The 25,697-nt window shown below is 48.9% G+C and overlaps 1 protein-coding gene across 1 annotated transcript in view; it reads left to right on the forward strand.

The window, feature by feature from the left end:
- Positions 1-2,243: 2,243 nt before the first annotated feature.
- The window catches only part of ATP9A (ATPase phospholipid transporting 9A (putative)), a 122,909-nt gene continuing 99,455 nt past the window's right edge, over positions 2,244-25,697 (forward strand). Inside the window, exon 1 of the mRNA XM_058562460.1 lies at positions 2,244-2,512. Within this exon, the coding sequence (XP_058418443.1) occupies positions 2,445-2,512 (68 nt within the window). The 5' untranslated portion in view covers positions 2,244-2,444. The remainder of the gene's footprint in view (positions 2,513-25,697) is intronic.

A 25,697-nucleotide genomic window follows, 5' to 3' on the forward strand; every position in this document is an offset into this window, starting at 1 on the left:
CATCATAGCGTGTACTTACACAAAGCTAGATGGTATATCCTACTACGCACCTGGGCTATATGGTAGTAATCTTACGGGACCACCATCATATATGCCGTCCACCATTATGTGACACGTGACTGTACTGCACTGAATTCTTCCAACAACCCTGTAATAATGACCCTTACAGAACACTTCCTCTGTGTAGGCACTTTTCTAATTGCTTTACGTATGTGATTAACTCATTTAATCCTTCCAACAATCCTATGAGGCCGGTACTATCCCCATTTTACAGATGAGGAAACTGAGGCCCAGCAGTTTGTGAGCTGTCCTTGGTTCTACAGTTGGGAGGTGGTGGATGTGATCCAGGATCTCAGATAAGGGAGCCACTATTATTACTCCATATTTTAGAAAATGAGGGCACAGTCTGATGAGGTGGCCACAGGTAGGCTCCACAGGGGACAGAGGGAGCTGGACGACATTTGGAGTGAGGATAAGTAGGTGCCTGGAAGTGCCATGATACTGATTCAACAGGTCGCAGGAGGCCATTTTTCCTGCCTTCTGAAGCCTGAAAGACCAGGCTGTGGGGCCCAGCCTGGTTCTCTCCTAACTATGTGGCTTTGTGCAGGCCACTCTGAACTTCTCTTTCCTCACCTGTAAAACGAGTTTGATCATTTATAGCTGGCAGGGCTGCTGGGAGGATTAAACATGGAATTCTGTGTATGTTTAGGTGCTCATGTTTATTGAACCCCAGCTGTGTGGGGGACCCTGGATTAAAGGGTCACAGTCTCTTTGGTATTTTCTCTTACCCTGTGTGATCGTGGAGTGGAGAGAGGCGCTGAGGTTTGCAGCTGATCTGAGGTGGGTGGGGTTTGAGGGGGGACATCCAGGGGAGCAGGTGGGAGAGGGTGGGGCCTACTCTGATGCCATAATTGGTGGGTCAGCCTGTTTACACTTCCTGCACTCAACAAGCATTTACTGAGGGTTGACTGTATGCCATGCTATGTGCCCAGCACTGTCCTAGACATAGGAGAGAAGGAACGCAAAGCAGACCAGCTCCGTTAGCCAAAGAATGCTATTCTCCCTTCAAAGGTGCAATGCAGCCACGTCTAACGACATGCTTCTTCTCTTGAGGAACTTCATCGGGACATGAGATAAGTCACACTCCGAGGTTTGGGATGCGCCTTCCTTCACCTGGGGCCCCAGACACAGACACTCGGTGGCTCCACACTCATTCATGGCAAACGGACTAAAAGGCACCCGCACCCCCCGTGAAATACATTAGGTGCAATTACTGAAAAGACACATTTTGAGGTTCTTTAATTACATCTGGATTTTTAACTTCCCTCCCTTCTTTCCTTCACCACTACTGATTTGCTTTCTGTTCTCAAGATTTTATCAGGCCCTTGGAAAGTTAGTGGATCCTAGACACTGAGGGAGAGTGTGTGAGCGGGTGAGTGTGGATGTGTGGGTGAAGGAGTCGGTGTGTGTGTGATTGTGAATCAGTGTGGCTGAATGTGTCAGAGTGACTGAGAAGGTACATGTGTAAGCCCCGGGGTAGGTGAGGGAGTGTGAGAATGAGGGTGAGCAGGTGTGTGCGCGTGTGCGTGATTGTGACACCCAGAGATCCAGGTGGGAGAGTGAGGGTGCGTGATGAAGGATGGTGGGTGAGGGAGCCCGGAAAGAGGAGTGAGGTAGGGTGTGTGTCCCTGTGTGATTGTGACTCCTGGGGGCACACGTGTGTGAGGCCTGAGATCCAGGGTGGGTGGATGAGGGTGACTAGTGGTGTAGGTGTGTGATTGTGAATGTCCGATGGTGGTGGGGAGTAAGCATGGCAGGGTGCGTATATGCAAGTGTGTTTGTGATTGTGAATGTTAGATGGTGGGAGTAAGCACCCCAGGGCGTGTGCGCGCAGAGGTGTGTGTGATTGTGAATGCAAGTTGTTGGGGAGTGAGCGGGTGAGAATGAGTGTGTGTGTAGGGCTTGCGTGTGAATGTGCATGTCGGTGCAAGGGTGAGCACGACAGGATGGCTGTAACGTGGTGGGTGAGCCTGGCAGGCTGTGGTGGACGCTGGCGAATGTCGGGTGTGGGGGGCGCGGTGGCCGGGCGCGCGCGCGCACGGCGGGCCGTGGGCGGGGGGCGCGCGTGGGGGGCGCGCGGCGCGGGCCGGGGGCGGGGACACTGCGGCGGCGGCGCGGACTCTGCCGGCCGCCCCCGTGGCAGGCGCGGCGCGCAGCTCGGGCCCATGGTGCGCCCGTGTCCGTCGGTCGGGCCGCGCGGGCGGCTCCGCGCGTGGCCCGGCGCTCGCGAGCTCGCCCCCTCGCTGCGGGCCCGGCCCGCCCGCTGCCGCCGCCTCCTCCCCCGGGGCGGCGCGGCGCCGGCGGGCGGCGGCGCGGAGGCCGGACCGGGCGGCGGCCCAGGCGGCGCGGGGGGCGCGGCGGCCAAGGCGGGCGGCGCGGGCGACATGACGGACAACATCCCGCTGCAGCCGGTGCGCCAGAAGAAGCGGATGGACAGCAGGCCCCGCGCCGGGTGAGCGGGGCCGGGGCCGGGGCCGGGGCCGGCCGCCCTTTGTCCGCGCGCGGCCCGAGCCTGGCGTGGGGCCGGCCTGGCCGGGCCTGACAGGTTGGCCGCGCGCCGCGCCCGGCGCCATGAGCCCGCGGCCGGGCCGGGAGGCGGCTGGGGAGGGGGTGCATCCCAGCTCCGGCCCCGGGCTTCCAGCGCGATCTCGTCCCTTTTGGGCCAAGCGCCGGCGGCCTCGCGCCCCTGCCCGCCTTCCTTTAGAAACCCCGAGAAGCCGGGCCCGCCCCAGCGCTGTTTACACGCGCGCGGAATTAGAATCGGCCATGCCTTTTAACCGTTTTATTGTTTTCTGATTACTCCTTGTCGTCGTGATTACGATTTGGTCAAAATCAAACCGTGCTCTGCGCGCGGAACAGCCCCCGGGAGGCCGGGTATGCTCAGCTTTTTGGTGGAGGGAGGCACGGCCTCCTCCGCAGACCCGCCGCGGGTCCCCATCAGCGCCCCCGGGTCCCAGCCCCAGGACGGCCGCCTTCCCCTCCAGGCCCTGGGTGGACCCGAACCAGCAGCCGCAGGAGGGTGGGAGGGGCTCCTACTGGTCGATTGATAACCCCGCCCGCCCCCTACCATCTGAGGGTAGGAGCCCCCCCGGCAGGGGCACGGGTTGCCACCTGCTGTGCCCTTTCCGCAGCGGCAGACCCCAGGGCAGCTAGGGCGTGGGTTTTCCCCTCACTTGGAGAGAGAAGACAGGTTGCTGTTTTGCACCCTGCCCTCTTCCTATTCGGAGGATGACAGTGACCTGTTGAGGTTTTGAGGGGCCGTGGCATCGCCCGCAGCAGACTTACCTGGGCGGTGAGGGTCGAGGGGAGCTGGTTAAAGTGCAGATTCCCTGGCCCCGCCCAGACCCGCCAATCATAGTTCTCGGGGGTGGGACCTGGAGATGTGCATTTTCCTAGGTTGCCCAGGTGAGGCTGATGTCCCCCTGAGGCCCAGAACGGCAGCTGGGCGGGGCTGCGGCCTTTCCTCTCTGGGCACTTCCCTGTGGCCGCCGCTTATTGCGGCGTCACCTGCTTGGTGCAGCGGGTGGGGAGGGTGAACCCCTAGGGTGGCTTCATCAGGTGTCCGTGGAATGAAAAAATAAGGGAGGATGCCAGCTGCCATTTTGTGGGGTCTTTGTCCCCGTCTTCCTTGAATCTTCCGGTGGGGAGGCCCCACTGATGTAATAATACAGAGGAGGAAACCAGCTCAGCGAGGTTGAGGACTGCTGGCAAGATACTGCAAAATGGAGGTTGAACTCGGGATCTCTGACCTAAAGAGGGATAGTCCTCCGCCCCTTCCTTGAGTCTTCTCTTGTGTTTTTCATCCTGATTGCTCGAGGCTAAAGAATGATGACAAGTTATGAGCCCTGTGCCTGGAATAGTGCTTGCATGTAATATACACCCTCAATAAATATTTTAATTAATATTGTCAGTGGACTCCAAAGTACTCTAGTTGCTAATTAGTGCCATAAACAATTATGAGATCCCTTCTACATGCAGGGCCTGTGCCAGGTGATGAGAATGCTAAGGTGAATCACACAAGCCCTGCCCTGCAGGTGTGGGCCTCCTGAGCCTGGCTGTGCATTGGACTCACCTGGGGAGCTTAAACTCCTATGGTCCTTGCCTCATTGTAGACCTTTGAAAGAAGAATCTGGAGTGGGACCTGGCTATCTATTTTATTTTTTCAAAGCTCCCCAGATGATTTTAATGTGCAGTCATAGTTGAGAACCTCTGATTCAGTACATGAGAGAAAATTGTGAATAATTATTTAAAAAGTGATAGTTACCATGATAGAAATATGTACCGTTAATATGGGGGTTCCAGAAGGAGTGGTGCAGACAATTAAAAAACAAAAAGATTTGTGTTTGGTATTGGAATGGAGATCACAGCCCCTTTAGAATTTGCCACTTTGGAACTAATGTATTTCCTAAACAGTGACACGGATTCAGGTTCAAATCATGTATCTGGAGTTCCAGGCATTTGCATCTATGTTCTTGTATTTAATCTGCATTTTTAGGAGTAGCCACGTCAAGGTGGGAATCTTGTGTATGGAAACACTGTTTTGGAAGCACAGAGAGTTGGAGAGGCTTCCTGAAATATAACGGGGATGGGGTGAATGAAAGGAAGAAGAAACTAATATGTGATGGGTCCAGCTCTCTGCTGGGTGCATGATATAAATGGCCCTGTTTTAGTCTTCATAACAACTGTGTGAATTTTGGGAGTTAATTTCCCCATTTTATAGACAAGGAAACTAAGATTCGGTAATGTTAAATAATTTGTTCCAGGTCATAGAGATAGTCATTGTGAGGGGGTGGATTTGAATGCTGTCTGCTCATTTCACCTAATGGCTCTAAGCTGTAGGATGGTTGGGAGATTTTGTGGTTAAAAACCAGTCATATAGGTCCCATGAGTCCCAGGAGACGGAGTGTAATTAATGCTGGGGTCGCTTAGCATATGTTGCCAAGATGTGCAACTTATTTGCTGGAGGAATCCCGTTGGCCCCAAAGCTCTCTTCTCTCTTGAGAAAGTTACTACATCCTGTGTTGAGAAAACTGTTGCAGTGGTTTAGTTAGGAAACAAGACATTTGCCCCATATTGCTGGGAACCGTTTTCTGACGTCATGTGCTTTGCTTCTAGATGAATGGAGTTCCCTTCTTGGTGAAACCCCAAAGATTGGTTATTAGGAGTGTGGGTTCCCGAGTTGAGGAGCTGGGTTCAAGCTCAGGCCCTGCCCTACCACCTACTAGCTGTGTGACCTTGGGAAAATAACTTTACCTCTCTGGGTCTCAGTTTTTTCATCTGTAAAGTGGGTTGTTTTGAGACTTAATCCATGTGAAATTTAGAACACTAAGTGCTCAATACACCTTAGGTATTTACTGGACCTAATAGTAACAATTAGATCTTTGCATAAAGTTTGCTGTTGGGGGGTCTCCAGAATGTTCCTTTGAGAGAAGGGGCCCTTTGATGGTGGGAAGTTTAAAAATATTATGGATTTCATTTCTCTCTCCTGTTCACATCCAACAAAGTGATTAAATCCATAAACTAGTCCATCCAGGTAGGTAGAGGCCCTGGTGTGACAGTACAGAAGGGCAAGGAGCTCCGGCTCTGGCTGGATTGAGACTTTGCCTTGTTTTAATAATAATTCTGGGTTTTGTGGCCAAAGTGGACAAGGATGCTTTGATTTCTGATGTATTTGGAAAGGAAGTTTTGGGTATGAATTGGGTTGATAAAGAAGTGAATGTTTAGGTGCATATTCTATCTCAAGTTTTTTTTATAAACAACTTTATTGAAGTACAATTTACATAACATAAAATATATCCATTGTAAATGTACAATTCATTGATTTTTTAAAACGTAAATTTGTAGAGTTTGTGCAACCATCACCACAATCCAGTTTTTAAACATTTCCATCACCCCAAAAAGTTCCCTCATGCCCATTTGCAGTTAATCCCAGGCGACCACTGCTTTTTAAACCACCAGAAAGGTTTACCCTTTCTGGAAATGTGGTATAAATGGAATCATACAACATGTTGTCTTGGTGTCTGCCTTTTTTCACTTAGTGTGTTGGTTTTTTTTTTTTTTAAAGATTTTATTTATTCATTTTTTTCCCCCCAAAGCCCCAGTAGATAGTTGTATGTCATAGGTTCACATCCTTCTAGTTGCTGTACGTGGGACTCGGCCTCGGGTTGGACGGAGAAGTGGTGCCTTGGGGCGTGCCCGGGATCCGAACCCCGGGCTGCCAGCATCAGAGCGCGCGCACTTAACCACCAAGCCACGGAGCCGGCCCAGCGTGTTGGTTTTGTAGTTCCTTTTTGTTGCTAAATAGAATTCCATTATGTGGATATACCACATTTTATCTTTTCACCAAAATGGACATTTGGATTATTTACAGTTGTTTTTGGCTATTATAAATAACATTGCTAAGAACGTTCAAGTCTTTTTGTGGACGTATGTTTCCATTTCTCTTGTCTACCATGAGTTTTTGAGACACAGTTGGTCAGACTTTGCTGTATTTTCTGTGACAGCACTGTGGGCTCTCCTGCCTCATCTTCGTCTCTCTGACCGTCAGATGTTGCAGTTGCTCAAGATTCGGTCCTGGACCTCCTTCCCCTCGGAAGTACGAGTCGAGCTCATCCATACCCGTGGCTTAATGAGCACCTTACTCAGGAAACCAGGTTCCCCTGCCTTCCTCCTGACTCCTCCTCTCAGCCTGGCCAAAATCAGACTCGTGGTCTTACTCCCACCACAAGTCTGGTCATCCCCCAGCGTTCCCAAGCTCAGAGAAGGTGTGCGTCGTCTGTTCATGGCAGAATCCTGAAACCCAGGCATCATCTTGGATGCCGCCTTCACCCTCATCTTCCCTTGCTAATCTTTTACGAAGACCTCATGCTTTTCCCCTCTTAGTCACTCTGGAATCTGTCCACATCTCCTTTAGCATTGCCTCCACCCCAGTCGTTGTCGTGATCATCATCATCACTTGTCTCCCTGCAGCCGTGCTGTTGACCGGCCAGTGAGGTCTCCACCTTGCAGCCAGAGCAGACATGACCAGATATGCTGATCATTGACATGTTCTGCTCCAAGACCTCCAGTGAGCCGTCTCTGAGGCCCTGCGATGCTCTGTCCCTGTGCTGTCCCACATGGTAGTCACTTGCCTCACATGGCTATTTAAGTTCAGATTTAAAATAATTAAATAAAATTAAAAATTCAGTTCCTTGGTAGCATTAGCCACATTTTAGTGCCTGATGCATGTGGCCAGTGCCTTCTGTTGGACAGCACTGCTGTGGCTCCTGCCTCCTTCCGTTCTTGTCTTAACATCCTCTGGCCCCTTCCTTGTCCAGCCACACGGCCTGCGCTCATTGTTTCCTCCTGGGCTTCCTCTTGATGTGCAGGACCTTTGCACATTCTGTTCTCTGCCTGGAATGTCCTTCTCTTCCCTCTTCGTTTAGTCAAAGCTCATTCTTCATTAAGCCTTACTGGGGTCTCATGTCCTCAGGGGATCCTTCCCTGATCCTTCCCCACTAGGGATCAGATCCACTCTTGGAGCCTCTCAGAGCACCTGCTCCTCTTCTTTCTAGCACAGTTGCATTTTGACGTGCCTTTGTGATCATTTAGCTGGGAACACCATGGTGCCCCTCTTGGTGACAACTTAGTCACCATCACACAGAGCCTGGCACAGAGTAGGTGCCCAGTAAATCCTTGTTGACAGAAAGAATGCCTGAAGCCAACCTCCAATTTATAAAAGAAGGAGAGTGAAGCCTCGGCTCCTGGGAATGGAGAGACGATAACCTTTTCTGGGTGGTCCGGGCAGAGGTCTGTTGGACATTCTCAAACTGCTGCTTACCAGTTTTCTGCTCATGTGTCTCCCTGGCTCAGAGATGTTCACTATTGATGGAATTAAGTCTGCATGTCTTAACCACATGATTTGAGAGTGGGGGTGCCTAAGGAATTTGGGGTGTGTCAGGAGAAGGGAACCACAGGCAAAGAGAAGACATCCAGGGTCCTGTCTGTCTGCCTTTGCCTCTTTCCTTCCATTGATGGGCATCAGCTCAGGTGGTATTTGAGCTTCTGAGATGACTTAATTTTCATCTTTAAATACAAGACCCATATTCTAGTGAAGACTTTTTTTGATGGATTATTTATGTGAACAATCTTATAAGATATACTTGTAAAGATGCAAGAAGTGAAACATCTAATGGAAAAGAATCAAATAATATGAAATCTGGATTGTTCCAGAGGTTACAGCATGTATGGTGTGGTGGGCAGAATAACGGCCCCACAAAGATGTCCACACTCTAATTCCCGGACCTGTGAATATGGTACCTTACTTGGCAAAAGTAAGGACTTTGCAGATGTGATTAAGTTAATGATTTTGAGGTGGGGAGACCATACTGGATTATTCAGGTGGACCCAGTGTAATCACAAGCATCCTTGAAAGAGAGAGGCAGGAGCGTGAGTCTCGGAGCTCGAGAGAGATTGGGAGATGCTGCGCTGCGGGCTTGATGATGGAGAAGGGGCCTCGGGTAGAGGAATGCAGGCAACATCTAGAAACTGGCAAACGCAAGGAAACAGATTCTCCCCTGGAGCCTCCAGGAGGAGTCTGGCCCTGCTGACACCTTACCTTTAGCCCCACGAGACCCGCTTTGGCCTCCTCACCTCCAGAACTGTAAGATAATAAATTTGCGGTAATCTGTTACAGCAGCAAGGGGAAGCTAATGCAGATGGGTGGATCCTGCAGACCTGGGGAACAGATTGTGGAACTAGGCTTCACATCCCAGGGGGGCTGCCGGGGTCCGGACAGGGAGCCACCTGCCTGGTGGGTGCAGCAGAGGCATCTCAAGGCTCATGCTTGCATTTCGCTTGAGGGTGCAGAATTGAAATCGAAATGTTTGACTCGTGCCCTGACCGCTGAGGAGGAGGACTAATATTTATTTAGGATTTGCAGTGTTTGGGCTCTGAACTAGTGTTTTCTCACTCATGCTGCACCATGGCCCTTAACGTTGGTGTTTTTTATCCTTGTCTTACTGATAAGGAAGCTAAGGTTCAGAAACGTTAATTAACAGAGGCCGAGAATGGGTGGCAGAAGTGAGTTAGAACTCGGGTGAGTCTGGCTGCAGATCAGAACTGGGGAGGGCATCTCAGAGCAGCGGGGCTGGCAGCTGGGAGGCATTTGAGCAGTGCAGTCCCCTCAGCACGGTTTTTCTCCATGTGTTTGTTTTTCCCTCGAGTGACAATGAGTTATTTTTTTGCCAAGTGACTGCAGGATAGAGAATTTGGAGGGGCAGGTGTTTAAGGAACACTGCATTTTGAAAACTGCTGTGAGAATAAAGATAAAATTGCAGTGTACGATATTCTTCAATACCCAGGACGGGGATCTGGCTTTGTTGCTCTGTGGTTAAGAGTTTGGATTCCAAAATCACACAGACTTGGGTTAATGTCCCAGTTTTACTACTTGTGTAATTCTGGCCACTATTTTTTCCCTTCTGTGCCTCGGTTTCCTCTTCTGTAAAATGGGGACCTAGGAAGAGTGCCTGTGTGGTCAGGCACAACACAAGCTGAGTAGCATATGAGCACTTGGAGAATGTCAGAAATTGTTCTCACAGTCAGAGCGTAGGACCGAGTCTCACTTGGGCTCTTGCACTGGGTAACGTCTCCTCTTCTTTCTAGATCTTTGTAGAGGGTGTGGTTGAGTAAGAACTGGCTGGAAAATGGCCACAGAGGACTTGACTCGGCTAGAAGCTATCTCAGCCTTCAAATTACCCCTGTCTGTGGAGACAGGGCTGCAGCAGGCGGTGTGCTCCTTTGCAGGGGTCCGCCAGGCCAGGCCAGGACCGGGTCGGTCAGTGATGTGGATTTCACCGTTTATGTGAACTAGGAAAAACAATGCCAGTGCAGGGAGTTCGTACAGATATGTTTATTCAATTGAAAGGTCTGAAAACTTTTTATTGAAGCTGTCCCCTCTAATTTGTGGGGTTAAAATGCCCTTTCTCTTCGGACATGATGGAGATAGTATTAGTAGATAGCATAGTCGATTCTTTGTATTCACAGTAATGTTCTATAAAGTCCCCGCCAGCGCTGAATTAGCAAATACGGAACCATTGCTCCTGGGGGACATGCAGGGTTAGGTTCCCGTGATTCTGCGAGTCACAGCATTTTTGCCAACTGATCAGTACAGAACTTGTTTTAGGGATATTTCTGCTTAAAGACACCTTATTTAATGTGTATATTGTTGATTCATTAACACTGAACTCATGGTCAACAGCACTACAGCTCGTGCCTGAAAGCGGCTTATCTAATGCACGTATTTTCTCTCTAACATCACAGCCTTCCTGCTCTTGGGGACACTAGACAGCACTGGAGCACTGTGCTAGGGGCCACTTTAAACGGTGAAATTGCTAACAAAACACAAAAATGAGAAAAACATGGCACCGGGTAGCCCCTGAAAAGGACACTTGTGACCAGGGTGAGGCTGAAACAAGGGGACAGGGCGTCCCCTCGCTCAGCCTCAGCGGGGGGTGTGGGAGTCTTGGATTTTGTGCCACTCTGAGCGTGTCTGGGAACGAGCATGAGAGTGCTGAAAGTGGTGATTTTGAGGTTACAGATTTTAGGCAGAAGGTGAATTCGAGATACTGAAACCACGAATAATGAGGTTCGGCTGTACGTAGACGTGTGTGTGTGTGTTTTCAGTGTCTTTCCATCAACACGATGGAGGTGGTATTTGGTATGCGGTGTACAGGGTTATGTGTGGGGGTGGGTAGTGGGGGGGATTGTGCTGGTCGGTGAAATCCAGAGCCCCCAGCCCTTCCCCTCTCCGTGGTGGACGGAGAGGCATGAGCACAGCTCTTTGCTCCCTTGGATGAGAACAGTCAGAACAAACCTTGGCAGCGGCCCATCCGGAAGTGCTCTCTGTTTCCTCTGCGAGCCAGCCCAGCTGCACTTGTGCCGTACGTTTCCTGTTACCGAGTCCCCGCTCTGAGCCCTGCGCTGCGCAGACCGAAACCAGACCAGGCCCTCCCTTCCCATGCCAGTGACAGGCAGTGCCGCGAGGGGATGTGGGCCTACAGACCCAGGTAGGGCCTCGGAAGGGTGGAGTGTGGGTACAGGAGCCATGCTTGCCGGGGCTTCCTGGGGAAGGCCAGGGAGGGGAGGGGAGGCTCTGCGTGCCGGCGCCCAAGGAAAGAGGGTGGCCGTCTGTCCTCGACCAGCCACACATGCCACAGGTTGGGAGGAGGAAGCAAGGCACTGAACAGTCCATCTTTGGACTTTTGACTATTACTTCTCAGAACAGACCATTCTGTTAATATCTTTACCCAGGTGCAAATGATGAATGTGATTAATTAGGGCTGGCTGTGTTTTATGGCCACCTGGAACGGACATGAAGCGCCTCCAGCTCCCCTCATGACAGCGAGGGGACTTTGGTTTAGAAAGAAAAAGACTAGTTGTAACGTTTCTACTGATGACTTCTACCTAAAGAGTTAGAATGGTGCCCATTTCTTAAGCAGCATTTTCTTTCATTTGTGTGGCTTTAAAGGTGGAGATAGGTATTCAAAGGTTGGCCTCTGGGGAGTATCACCAGAGATCACTTTAGGTGGCTCACGGCCAGACGTTGAAAGGTCAGCAATTATTTTTATGGTTCCTTCTGTTTATGCCAAGTAATATTTGTTCTCTTTGTAGTAGTGACGGGAAGTGTCCTTTTAGAATACATTTAAGTGAAAAACAGAATCGACTTAAAGAAAAGCATGAAGTCAACAGTAATAGTTGGTGAGGTTTGTAGCTATGCCCCGAGTCAGGCCAGACATTAGGAAGCCGTGGCCTATGCTAAAACATGCTGGCAATCTAAGAATATATTATTGCTACCAGGGAAAAGAAATGGGATGATCTGGTTGTGCTAATAGATTAAAAAATTTTTTTCTTTTGCCAAGTTATCCATGAAAAACATTTTTAAACAATGGTTTAGCACGTTGAGTGGGGATTTTAAGGTTGCTTTTATCATTGTCTAAACAGTTTGAGGGGTCGTGGGAGAGGACAGTGGAAAGGAAGGCTTCCTGTGGGACGTGGAAAGGCGGGCGGATGCTCTCGCCTCTCCCCAGCTGGATCTGTGGCATTTGCCCGGTGCCAGAGAAGAGCCCGTTGGCTGCCCTCTGTGAGGAGGAAGCAGCATGAAGTGTGAGCAGCGCCCTCCGCATAGCACAGGGCCTGGCAGGATCCCCCACCCTCCGCTGGGCCGTCTGCTGTGACACGAGGCGAAGTCAGGCCTGGCCGGGTTAGACCTCAGGGATTCTTAGCCTTGGCACTGTTGCTGGTTTGGGTTTGATAATTCTCTGTGGTGAGGACTGTCCTGTGCGCTGTGGGATGTTTAGCAGCATCCCTGGCCTCCACCCACTAGATGCCAGTAGCACCTTCCCCCCAATTTTGACAACCAAAAGTGTCTCTAGACATTGCCAGGTGTCCCCTGGGGAGAGGGAGGAGTGGGCAAAATCGCACCTGTTGGGAACCACTGGACGAATGGAATGAACATGCACTGAGAGTGGCCAGGTCCCTTGTTATCCTTTTAAGGGTGACTGTATCTTTAAAAAAAAAAGAAGAAAAACCTGTTAGGTGAGAAATTCATGTTTGTTCTTAACTGTGAGTTCAGCTTTGTGATTTAGTAACCAAGGAAGCCTTGAGCTGTTGGAAGGGAGCATTTGGGAGGTGTTACGGGTTGACTTCATCCCTCCTCACACGCATCTGTTGAGGTCCTAATGCGTAGCACCTCAGAATGTGACTGTATCGGGAGACAGGGCCTTTAAAGAGGTGATTAAGTTAAAATGAGGCCCTTCTGGTGGGCCTCATCCAATGTGACTGGTGTCCTTATGAGAAGAGGAGATTGGGACACGCAGAGCTCCCTGGGGTGAGAGAGAGACCATATGAGGACATAGTCAGAAGGTGGTGGCCACCTGCAGGCCAGGGAGAGGGGCCTCAGGAGAAGCCAAACCTGCCTGCACCTTGATCTCGGACTCCTAGCCCCCAGACTGTGAGAAAATAAACTTCTGTGTTTTTAAGCCGCCCAGTCTGTGGCATTTTATTATGGCAGCCCTAGCAAACTCATACAGGAAGCATCTCATTTATGGCTATTTTGGCAAGTGTGGTATCTCCGTGTTATTCATAAACCTTTATTTTAAACAGATGAGTTCTTTAGCAGTTTTCTTTAGACAGTCCAGTCTCCAGAGCTCTCAATAAGTGTATTGCAAAGTGATGTGGACGGGAGCGGAACTGTCTCCCCCCCCCTCCCCCCAGGAGTAACCTAGAACATGGACTGTGTGCTCTGTGGGGCGGAGGCATTGTCTCCAGCTGTTTCCTTTTGCTTAGAGTTTGCAATAGTCACATTTCCAGGCTGTGCTTTGAATGGTTGGTTGGTTGGTTGTTAATTCTTGTCACTTGGATTGTGCTAGATTAATTTGATGAGGATTATAATAGTTGCTATTATAATACCCCGATTCTGTACTTATTAGGTGCTGAGCGCTATTCTAAGACTTTTATGTGAATCATCCCATTTAATCCTCCTGGCAACCCTACTTTACAGATGACATACTGAGGAAGGCTTTGGTTTAGAATGACAAAGACTCATTTCAGTTTTTTAAAAGACTCATTTTAATTTGAACTTATGCAGCAAATTGTGTTTTGCAACCTGTCTCGATGCCCTCTCCTATTGGAGTTTTTCTGTAATGTCTATTTGGAGCAGATGATTTTTGCTGAGGGGAAAGGAAGTGGGGGTTTGTGAGGCTTCAGTGATTTGCAGGTAAGTATGTGTGTCCTCCCATTGTTCCTGGTGAAGGCTGATAGAAATGATGTGACAGAGAAGAAAATTCTAGAAACTTCAAATTATCCCAATAACTAGAACTTTTTCAGAAACATAGTATCTGTTTTCAGCGTTACTTTACATATTGATTCTCATTTTCTTTCTTCATCCTCTCTGTATGAGAGATGTTCATGCTAATGGGGGAAAAGTGTAGAACATCTCATTCTAAAATGCCCATACTCACCCTGTAAATGAAAATCATTTGAATCTGAATACTTTTTAGCTTTTATACAATCAGTCCGCATAAAAGTCCAAATAAAATTTAAAACTGGAGAACTCCCCTGCTCCCATCCTCTTTCTTCTTTCTTCTCCCTAGGTTAATGGCAATTAGAGGCTGTCATACAAGAAATGACAGGTTGTGTCCAGATAAATCAAAGGGCCAAGTAGTAAACAGATCACTTGTCCCACCTGGTAGGGACTTTTTTCCCTAAATAAGCCGATTTAAAAGAATTATGCATATATACCCATACGTACACACACATTCACGCACAGAAAAGTGCACAAATCATAAATGCACAGCTCAATGAATTTCTCAAAGTGAACAGACTCATGTAACCAGCAGCAGATAGAGAAACAGGCTGTTACCTCAGAAGCCTTCTCATGCTCCCTTACTCCACCACCTCCGCCTATATCTGACATCTGACGGTGGAGATCGGTTTTGCCAGTTTTTGCGTAAATGCAGTCATGCCGCATGTACTCGCTGGTGCCTGATTTTTCTTGTTCCATGTTCTGTTTATAAGGTTGGACCGTGTTGTGTGTATTATAGTTTGTTCATCGCTATTACCACATGTAGACACCGTATGAATACCTCATGCTGTCTCTACGCCTTCTCCTCTTGGTGGACGTTTGGGCTATTTCCGGTTGTGGCTCTCATGAAGAGTGCTGCTGTGAACATTCTGGAATGTATCTTTTAGTACATGTACTCTGTGACTTTCCTGGGCCCTAGGCATAGATTTGTGTTTAGCTTTAGGCTAAATGGATCATTTTCAAACGTGTTAGTGCTAATTTGTGCTTCCCCAGCAGGGAGAGTTCTGGTTGCTCCACATCCTCACCAACACTTGGTATTCTCTGTCTCCTTTCTTTTCAGCCATCCTCGTGGGAGTGCAGTAGTATCACAAGAAATTTGTTTTTTTATGATTTATTTGAGAGAGGCTTGCTTTTTTTCTTTTTGGTGAGGAAGATTAGCCCTGAGCTAACATCTTTTGCCAATCCTCCTCTTTTTGCTGAGGAAGATTGGCTCTGAGCTAACATTTGTGCCCATTTTCCTCTATTCTATATGTGGAATGCCGCCACAGCATGGCTTGATGAGCGGTGCGTAGGTCCACACCCAGGATCCAAACAGGTGAACCCCAGGCTGCCGAAGCGGAGCACACGAACTTAACCACTATGCCACCGGGCCGGCCCTGAGAGAGGCTTGCTTCTCTTGATCTGAGGTTAAGTTTTGGACATAGAGGTTAGCCAAGTCATGGTGATAACCCTGAACCTGAACCTGGCAAAATGCTCACATCACAGCAGCCTTTCCTCTCTGAGCAGGCACCCTCTTCTTGAGTAGTTTACATTATAAGGGAAATGGTAAAAAAGTATAAAATTTATTTTCTTTTAATTGTAAAGTGAGTGCATATGTATTAAAAGAAAAAGTGGAGAGGAGAAAACTGATGAAAAGTACTGGTGTTACCTTTCCCTTCAAAGACAACCACAATGAACAGGAACATTTTAGCAGTTGCTGTTTTCTTCCTGTCTTGATTCTGTGTGTACATTGTTTTATGAATTATAACCATGTAGCACATGTGTTTTTATTTCCTACTTGTTTTCACTTAGCATTTTAACTTAAGACTCTTTCTGTATCATGTCATACTTTGTAAATGACACTTTAAATGGTAACATAATATTTCTTTGAGTAGACATTGCTAATTTACTTAACCAGGGCCCTGTATTTTCACGGGTTGATTTGTATTTTATTTTTACTTTAATAAATAATGTTTTCATTCTGAATGCCGGCTCTCCAAAGCAGAGTCACCCCAAAGACACACAAAGGGAACTTTGAGGGAGACACAGATCCCCAGACAGGAGAAGTCACCTGTCTGGGATGGGATGAGCTCAGTCTGCAGAGTGACACTCACAAAGCAGCAATGCTTATTACACTGCAGAAAACCAGACTCTTAGCCTTGGTTTTTGGACGTTTCAGAGGCTTGACATTTATTCACTCCATAAATATTTGCCAGGCACTTACTCTGCCCTGGCAGAAAACACAGGCGACAGAAATCCCTGCCAGCAAGGAGTTTATGTTTAGTGACACGTCGTGGGTGTTCTAGGAAGAATTTTGTTAACTTTTTGTTAACTCTGTTGGTATCTTAGCTTCCAGTACCACTGTCCTGGGTAGTTTAAGTGGATGGTCTTGTGGTACCAACACATAGTCCCATACTAGGTACTACAGTATGAGTACCTAGGAAACGGAGGCTAAGAGAGGTTAAGTAACCAGTGCAGGGCCACATAGCTCTTTTTTATTTGTACTTTTTTTGCCTTTAATTTTTCATTTTTTATTTATTTATTTTTTATGTTGTGGTATCCACACAACTCTTAAGCTGCTGCCTTCTTCTCACAGGTCTCCACTCTTTTGTCTCTTCTTCAGAGGCCTTCCCAGACCACCCACTCTAAAGGAGCCACTTTCCACCCAGGGACATATTCTTATTTATTTTTTTTGCGTGTTTTCTATTGCCACCCTGTCCACCTGCAAAAATAATAGGCTCCGTAAAGCAGTGCCCTCACTTGTCTTGTTTGCACATCTCGGTGCTTGGCATGAAGACTGGCACACAGTAGGTGCTCAATAAACATTTGCTGACTGACTGAATGACTGAGTGAGTGAAGAATAGGAGCCACATTTCCCGTGGGGTCTGCCTGCTTCCAGTGTCCTTAGTTTTGTTTGGAATCGTTAATAAGCCAAGGGACTTTGCATTCCTGTTCATCAGCACTGTTAAGTGGTGTGCGGGGCACACGGTGGGCTCTCAGTGAAGGTGTGTGCTGAGAATTGGAGCCAGAAGGAGGAACAACAAGGAAACCCCCTTCTGCCCAGAAAGAAAAGGGAATCCAGGCCTTTTCTTCCTTTCCTCTTGCCCTCTTTCACGCAGTCTGTTGCTTTAAGGAATTAGCCACAGATGCAGCCGCCTGCCTCTTGTCAGAGGCCTGGGGTACAGATCTCAAATGACCCCATATTTGCTTCTTGGCTGGAGATGCCCCTGTTTCGATCCTCACTGGCTGCCAGCAACTTCCTGCTGCATCACCAGGATTTGTAATGTTTCCAAGCTGCTGCATTCACTGGGGCTGAGCCTTTGTCAAGAGAGTCACTGACATCCCCCTGAGTAGCAGTAGCAGTGGGCTGTTTTGTGCCAAGTGATGGAACGAGTGGATTGGGGGACCAGGGCTTGCCAGAGACAGACTGCTGCGCGAGGGGCTGAACCAGAGAGGGCCGGCATGGCCCAGGAGGGACTCAGAACCCCTGCCTGAGCGCGCTCCCCAGCTCTTAGGCCCTGCGCTGAACTTGTAAATGCTAGAATTTTGTGTTTCCATTATGAAAGTAATAATTCCTATTCTAGAAAAGTAGTGGTTCCTGTTAAAGATGGAATAGCTACAACTATTTAAAGCACTGCCTCGTATTGTTAACATTTAGATATGTTTCCTGTGATCTATATTTTTATTGAATGGCTATTAAGTGAAATTTCAGTTTATTTTTGTTATTATAGATTAGAACTTAATTTAGAGAGGATATCTTGATGCGTGAACTTGCTCCTACATTTTGGAGAATTTTCATCCTCAGGTCACTGGGTTAAATGGAACACGTGGTCATTCAAGGGCTCTGACCGTGTAGTACCGAGCGATTTTCTGGAAGGTCTCTGCCATTTTACACTCTGTGAAAGCGGGAATTGCCACGTGCCCCAGGGTCAGGATATGGGCGATGGCCTTCTCTACCTGCCATTTTAATTTTGCCTTTTGCCCAGTGCATACCCGTGAGATTGGGACAGTTTAAAAAAAGAGAGAGAGAAATAAAAACGCATGCTTTTCTTTCCCTGCCTACCACGAATTGGGCTTCTTGTTTATTACTGGGTGGGGGTGGAGCACGGGAGGGGCCTTTGGTTGATTGAGGGCATGCTTGCTGCACAGTTGGTGCTCTGTGATATACTGGGTGAATGTAACTCCTCATAGTGGCATGTTGGGTGGTTATGTAAGATATGTTTGGAGGCCTGCAAGCATTCAATAAATATTTGTTGAGTGAATAAAAGAAAGTCTTTCTACATGCGGTTTCTCATGGCAGAGTTGTGTCTAGACAACAGGGCCAAGTGTAGTAAAGCCTGGCTTCCCTGCAAGGGACAGAGGTTTGCAGTGCAGTGTTTGAAGCCCAGGGTGGCATTCCCCTGCAGCAGTCACATTAGGAGAGGTGTGACCATCCTGCCTGGTGAGTGCCCTTGCACACTCGTCGTTGTACTAGACCCTCAGGACCTCCACTGTTTGTTTCCGGAAGTAAACTCGTTCCAAGGCACAGATGTAACCTTGGCGTTTCCCCGAGCACCCTTGGAAGCAGCTCCCATGGCTTCCTGGGGCTGTCTCGGTGCCAAAGCCACGCCCGAGGGGGAGCAGTGCTGCGGCTGTGGCTGCTGCCCAGGTCTCCGTGGGAGCAGGGAAGGAGTCGGAGTCTGGGAAGGAGCGAGGGTTCCCAGGGGAGGTGTTGACTCCTCAAGGCCAGGGGTGGCTGCCGAGGATCCTGAGGGGTTGAGAGCGTGGATTCCAGCAAGACTGTCTCGATTCCACGTTGTGCTCTGCCACTTGGTGGCTATGTGACCTTGGATAAGTGAGTTCACCTCTCTGAATAAGGGCATGAAAAGAGTGCTCAGTAGTTTTGAGGACTAAATGGGTTCATGTGTGTCAAGTGCTTAGAGCCCACCCGTGTGGCCCATGAGAGGTAGCAGCAGTGTTAGCCGTTGCTGAGGCTGGCAGTGGGTTGGAGGGAGGAGCCAGGCGGGGCTGGGCAGTGCCACTGAGGACCCTTGATGTGTTCCTGCTGCGTCCCTGTCCTTGGGTTCCTCCCTAGGTTGCTGTCTAGACAATTCAGAGGCGGCTCGCAGGTTCCACCGTGGGGTGAGGTCTGCGCACACTGTGGTTAAGAGCGTGGGCTCTGGGGTCAGCCTTCTGGACCCGCAGCTGGCTCTGCCCCTCACCGGCTGCGGGACTCTCCGAGGCGCACATTCCTCGTCTGCAGGAGGGCGAGGGTAAGAGGACGACCTGTAGGACCATTGTGAGGATTAAGGGAAGTAATTCACATGGAGGGCTTCACCACAGTGCCTGGCACACACTGAGTGCTTTATAAACGTTCTTGCTTATTGTTGTGGTGTGTGGGAATCGCCTTCTGTTGAATCATTTGACTCCATTCAGCTCTCTGGCGTCTTGTGGGCTGCTAGCACTGGCTGGGTGCCGTGGCACCAGACCTGTTTTAGAACCTGTGAGCTGGTGGCCTAGATAAGGTGTAAATGCGTGAGGTAAGGCAGAAGGTCCCTGAGCGCTGGGTGCCTGGGGCATGTGAGAGCCATCAACCCACACACAGCAACTGAGCACCTTCTGTATACCAGGCCTGGGGTGTGAGGTGAGTAGTTTCTGGTCTCTGACCCATGAGCTTGTGGCCGAGATCTGAGGCTGCAGACGGGGAGCTGGGTGCTGTTTGGGCAGCAGGGGGGCATTTTGTTTTTTTAAAAAAGTTTAATCTGGAAAGTTGAGTCAGTTACAGAGTCACATAGTTCAGTTTTTAAAAGGTACAGAAGTGTATACATTGCAAACTCAGTCTCCCTCCCGCCCGTCCATTCAGCTACCCTCTGCCCCTCTCCCCAGGCAACCACTGACCAGTTTCTTCTGTGTTATTCTAGAAAATTTTTAACCATTTGCCAAAATAAAGCCCATGTATTTTATATCTATCTATCTGTCTAGACACACACACACAGATTTTTTCCTTTTTTATTCAATTGTTGGTACACCTTACACAGTACAACATATTTTTTCCATTTAACAGTACATCCTGGGCTCGTTCCATATCGATACATAAACGGCTTCTTCATCCCCTTTTTATTTTTTTAGTGTCTTTATAGGATTCCATTGAATAGATGTACCATATACTATATTTAACCAGTCTACCACTGATGGACATTTGGGTTATTTATAGTGGTTTGCCATTACTAGCAATGTTATGGTGAATGACGTTGAACCTAAGTCTTAGTGTCCATGTGAGAACATGGACTATCTTGAAGGGGACTCATTGGATCCTGGTGAATGTGCATTTGCAATTTTGGTAGCAATCACCAGGTTGCCCTCCCTCAAAGTATTGCTGATTGAGACCCCTCTCCACAGTGAGAGTGCGTCTCTCTCACCTGACCAACACAAATGTTATTAAGGTTTTTAATCTTGGTCATCCAGTGAAGTAAAAAATGATACCTCAGCGTGGCTTTAGTTTTGCCTTATATTTAAAAGTTGAATTAGGGCCGGCCCCGTGGCTTAGCGGTTAAGTGCATGCGCTCCGCTGCTGGCGGCCTGGGTTCGGATCCCGGGTGTGCACCGACGCACTGCTTCTCTGGCCATGCTGAGGCCGCATCCCACATACAGCAACTAGAAGGATGTGCAGCTATGACATACAACTATCTACTGGGGCTTTGGGGGAAAAAATAAATAAATAAAATTATAAAAGTTGAATTAGTTGCCAACATTTAAAAACTGAACGTTATACTTCAGAATCTGTGTTTCTCCTTTGTCTTGAAGAATCTGACAGTCTCTTGTGCTGGGCTTGTGTAGGAATGCATCCTGGCAGGAACCGGGGGCAACCACATCCTTCCCACAGGCTCTGGGCTCCTCAGCGTGCCCAGTCCCACCGGACCCTGTGTTTATTTTTATTCATTTGTTCTTTTATGTTGTTGGCTGGACTTCTGTAGATTTGAGTTTGCTGGTCCTGGTCTAGAGAGAAACCCACAAGTAAAGTCGAAGGGGGCTGCTTCCTCTTCTCTTTGTGAAGACCACAGAGTTGGGTTTTGAAGGATAGTAGAAGATGGAGGATGGGCTTGCCCCAGGACGTCTGGTGTGAATGGGTCTTCAGAGGGGTTGGGAGTTAGAGAAAAGTGCAACAGCGGGCGAAGAAACTAGACCACAGAGTTCTGGAGCTCACCTGCCTTGGCTGCAGTTGGTGGCTTGATAATGGAGGACCTGGGATGAAAAGGTGACAGGCTTGGGCTTGAGGCTATAATTATTGAATCATCACGGCAGTGGGACGCAGTGTGAGTCGTACTTTTGTTAAGAAGCGTCATGCTCTGCTGAGCAGCAAGACACCAATAGGGAAAGGCTGAAGGCAGGAGAAATAGGGAAAGGTGACTGTTCCCACCACCCATGGCTGCTCCTTCCCCCAAGAGAACCGGAGGTAACAGTCTGCGGTGTGCGCGTGTATTTGTTTCCCAGTATTTTTTCCCATGCATATATTAACATATTATTTTTACTAAAATACAGAATGATAAATTGTGTATCTCTTGCTTTATGTTTCTTTCCTCCCACCTCAGCACTTGGATCTTGTCCTGCAGTGTGTGTGTCGACCTCATTCTTTTCGTTGCTACAGTTCCATCGTACAGGGGGTCCCTCTGTAATGGGCATTTGGTCATGTCTAGGGTTTGCACTCTCTGTATTGCTGCTGTGAGTATCCTTGTACGTTTCCTCTTGCTCAGTGGTACCAGTATTTGTGTGGGATGCGTCCCTCCAGGCAGATTTGCTAAGTTAGAGGATCTGACCTATCCACTTAAAGAGCAACAGCCACATTAACTTGGCTTGATAGTCCCATTTCTCCTCCAGCCAGTAGCATTCTTGTGGCCAGAGATCTGTTCAGACTTCAGTGAACTAGCCTCCTTCTTTGCATTCTTTCTGACTTTAGATTCTGCGTTCTCCTAGTTATAAAAAAAAAAAAAAATCTAGCTACTTAGATATTTTTAGAACAAGGAGCACAAGTTTCTCTTCATACCTTCCCTTCCTTTGCCTGCCAGCGCCCCTCCCTTCTCCCCTCCAGGCGTCTATCTTAACAATTTAGGTTCCATCCTTCTAGATCTGTTGTCCAGTGTGGTAGGCACTAGACACATGTGGCTATTTAAATTAATTCAGTTCTTGGAATAAAATTTAAATGTCACATTTCGAGGACTCAACAGTCACGTGTGGTTAGTGGCTGCTTTTTGACCGTGAGTTACAGAACGTTGCTGTCATCGCAGAGATGTGTCGGACAGTGCTGCTCTAGACCAGGGTTCTCAGACTGGGGGCTGCTGACGTTTGGGGCTGGGTAATCCTCTCTGGGGGCTGTCCTGTGCATTGTAGGATGTTGAGCAGCATCCTTGGCCTCCACCCACTAGATGCCAGTGGCACCTCCCTTTCCTGCACCTGCAGTTGTAACAACCAAACATCTCTCCAGACATTGCCAAGTGTCCCCAGGGTGAGGGGCAAATTCACTCCCCTCCCCCTAATTGAGAATGACTGCTGTAAACTATTTTCCCCGTGTTGCTTTTAACTTTTCTTTACATTCTTCCTGGATCTTCCCAGTGTCCACACTGAGACTGCAGCTTCCTGGAGTCTGGCTTCAGGAAAGGTTGGTGTGTCAGGCAGGCAATTCAGCAAATATTTACCGAGCGCCGGCCGATTGCGGTGGCAGCCAGCACAGAGACGGTCATTTCTGTGGAGGCCAGCTCCTTGTTACAGTAGTTACCTTTTCCAGAAACACTGTTCCCTTGGCGCTTCCCCCTAAAATGTTTGCTTTCCCCTGCATTTCCGCCGGATTGTGTGAAGCCACTGCACATCTGGTCAGCAGGCTATCGGCCGTCTACACCTTTGTTTCAGAGTCAAATCATAAGAAAATCCACTTTGGCTGTCCTTTGTTTAAATGATCTAAGCCGGAAGCAGTGTAAACTAAGTTATTTCTAGCCTTACATCTTAACCTAGTTGAATAGCTGTTGCTATCAAAAGGTGAGAAAATTGTTTCATGTTTTCTTTTTTCACCTGAAAAAATAACTTAGAAGAAATATTATCTATTAATTGGATGCCTGTTATGTGCTAGGTCCTGTGCTCTGCCCTTTATATGTAAAATCCTCAGTCCTCATAGTAATTCAGCAAGGCAGATCTTCTCACTGTCATTTTTTAGAGAGGAAACATGGGGATCACAGAAGATGAGTAGCCCAAAGGGGCACAGTGGTGTGGAGCAGGGCTGGGGTTTGCACCCCGGTCCGCCTGGCTTAAAAGCCAGTGTTCCTTACTCTAGCCCACATGGTCCTGCTGTTTTGAAACTGTGGCTCTTGCTTGTTATTCTTCTTGAGCCTCTCCATTAATTTCTCACTTCTAGGGATTCTGTCTTGTAGCCCATCTCCCCAGCCTGTGTAGAATGTGGGTTAGGAGTTACTTTGTCACGCCAAGTGACAGACAGCTCAGTTTGGTGTTAAGAAACAGCAGCAGCAATCCTTGACGCCAGGGTGACAGCTGCCACAACACAGCTCCAGGCCACTGCCCGTCTCAGACCTCCGGGGGGCTGATGTCCCCCCACTGAACAGACGGGGTGTGCGACAGCGCTAGGGGAGGAGAGTCGCAGGTATAATCCAGATGTGGAGAGGGAGCCTGGCTGCCACCTCTTCTGTTTGGATAGATTTGGGGGAACTTGGTTACTTGTAACTTTGCCACCAAGCCCAAGGCATCTACTACAGGAGTGTAGTTCCCAAAATATGGGCAGGGCTGGCTCTAGGTGCTGCGGTGATAAAGTCGGAGTAATTCACGGACAGGAACTAACTTGCGTGGAGACACGTAGCAAGACACTTAACTTCCTTTTTCACTTTGCCTTCAATATTTCTGAACCTGTCGGGGCCCACTCTTTAACAGCAGACACTTGCTAAGTCTCTGCAATAAAGGAAGGAGAGGCAGCCAGTGGGCGGCAGGCTCCCAGCTTGGAGCCATGAATCCCATAGGAATTTAGTAACATTGTTTGCTTTTCATCATGCTGATTTTGATGTTTACCTTCTATTTATGGCAAGTGATGCTGGTTTTCCATTTATGATAGTGGTATGAAGTTGCTTGTAAAATAAATTTATGGAAATAAAATCTAGGATGGGAGTTCTCAACCTGGGCACTACTGGTGTCTGGGGCCAGATAATTCTTTGTCGTGGGCTGTCCTGGGCATTGTAAGTTGTTTAGCAGCATCCCTGCCACCTCTGCCTGTTGGGTACCAGCAGCTAACCCCCTCCCCTGGTTGAGAAGCACTGATATAAGGTATGCGAATTTAGGAAAAATCCTGAAGTTAGAAAGTGGAGGTAGTTGGGTATTGTAGAAATCCCGTGTGTGGATAAAAATGGCTGAAGTTTGGGAAACTGCTTAAGCAAATTTCCTTCAGTTGTGGGGTCCACTTACTGAGGTTCTCATGTGTGTCCTTTAAAGGGCGTTGACATCGGTTCAGGGGTGAAGTGGAAGGAGGTGTCTTGAAGAGGATGCTCTGCAGCAGCGTGGTCCAGTAGAACTTTCTGTCTTGCTGGAATGTTCTTATGCCGCACAGTCCATTCCGTAGCCGCTGGCCCCAGGTGGCTCTGGAGCACTCAGAATGCGGCTAGTGAGGAGGAGGGACTGAATTCTTGTCTTGTAATTAATTTAAATGTGAATAGCCACGTGCAGTAGACGCTGCTCTGCTACAGCACAGCTCTAAGGAATTGAGAGTGGAGAGGTCAGGACGGTAGGTCGCAGGCTGTAAGGGGTAGACTGCACTCTTCAGAAGCTTAGAATTGAAGACACACAAAACCAGTAGGAATGTTTCTTTAAGGACGGTCCAGCCATGTGGCAGAGAGGGTATCTGACAGGAGATTTGGGGCAGTGGTTAACACACCCAACTCCAACTGGCTTTGGCAGAGTAAAATAAAACAAAAACCAATGTATTGATTCCAGGGATCAGGGGAAGGGCCAGGGAATGGGCAGACCTACACGCTCTCCCAAGGTCGTCAGGAACCTCCTGTGGTCTTGGCTGTTCTCCTGGTGACTCGTTTTCGGGCTGACTCGTCCCTAAAGAGGAGCAATCTGGCTGCCTGCAGCCCAGGCTTGTTTCTGCCACCTTAGCAACCCCGGGGTGAAGAGCATGTCTTTCCCAGTGTTTCTAGCAGAAATCCCTGCCGAGGGTCTCGTTGGCCCTTTCTCAAGCCCATCACCGTGTCGGAAGCTCTGCTTGGTCAAGCCTGGATGCTGTGCTCCCCACCCCTGGAGCTCAGATGGGGTCGGCCCCACATAACCCGAGTGGAGAGATGGAGGGAAATCGACTTATTAAATTATGATAAAAGAGTAACTGTAGGATAGAAGAAAACTACTATGTGGTAGCCTAGGCTAAGGGGTGGATCCAAAGTGGGACACGCTCGGAATGGGGCTCCTCCCCAAGGCTGAGGTGCAGACGTAGTCAGAGATGGTGTAGTTCAGGCCGCTGGATGGCAGGGCCAGAGCTGGTCTGCAGGTGTGGGGCAAGCAGAAAGCGATCCCCGGGGTGCAGGTGGAGTGGCTGCACAGCTGGTGGTTGACACTGGGTGTGCAGTGGGAGTGAGGGCAGTGGTGCCAACAGGAGGCCTGACACCTTTTGGGCCACAGTGACAGGAGGACCTCAGCAGACAAGCCTGGGGGTGAGGGAATCAGGGTACTGGTGCAGGAGGCCTGGGACACAGGATGTCCATATTGGGAGGGCCCTGTGAAGGTGACCACCGGGCCACAGTGGGCGTGTGGAGGTCTCCGACAAATGGTGCATTCTGGGCCTGTGGCTGGGCAGAGC

Source organism: Diceros bicornis, chromosome 19, assembly GCF_020826845.1.
Source record: "Diceros bicornis minor isolate mBicDic1 chromosome 19, mDicBic1.mat.cur, whole genome shotgun sequence".
Taxonomy (NCBI): domain Eukaryota; kingdom Metazoa; phylum Chordata; class Mammalia; order Perissodactyla; family Rhinocerotidae; genus Diceros; species Diceros bicornis.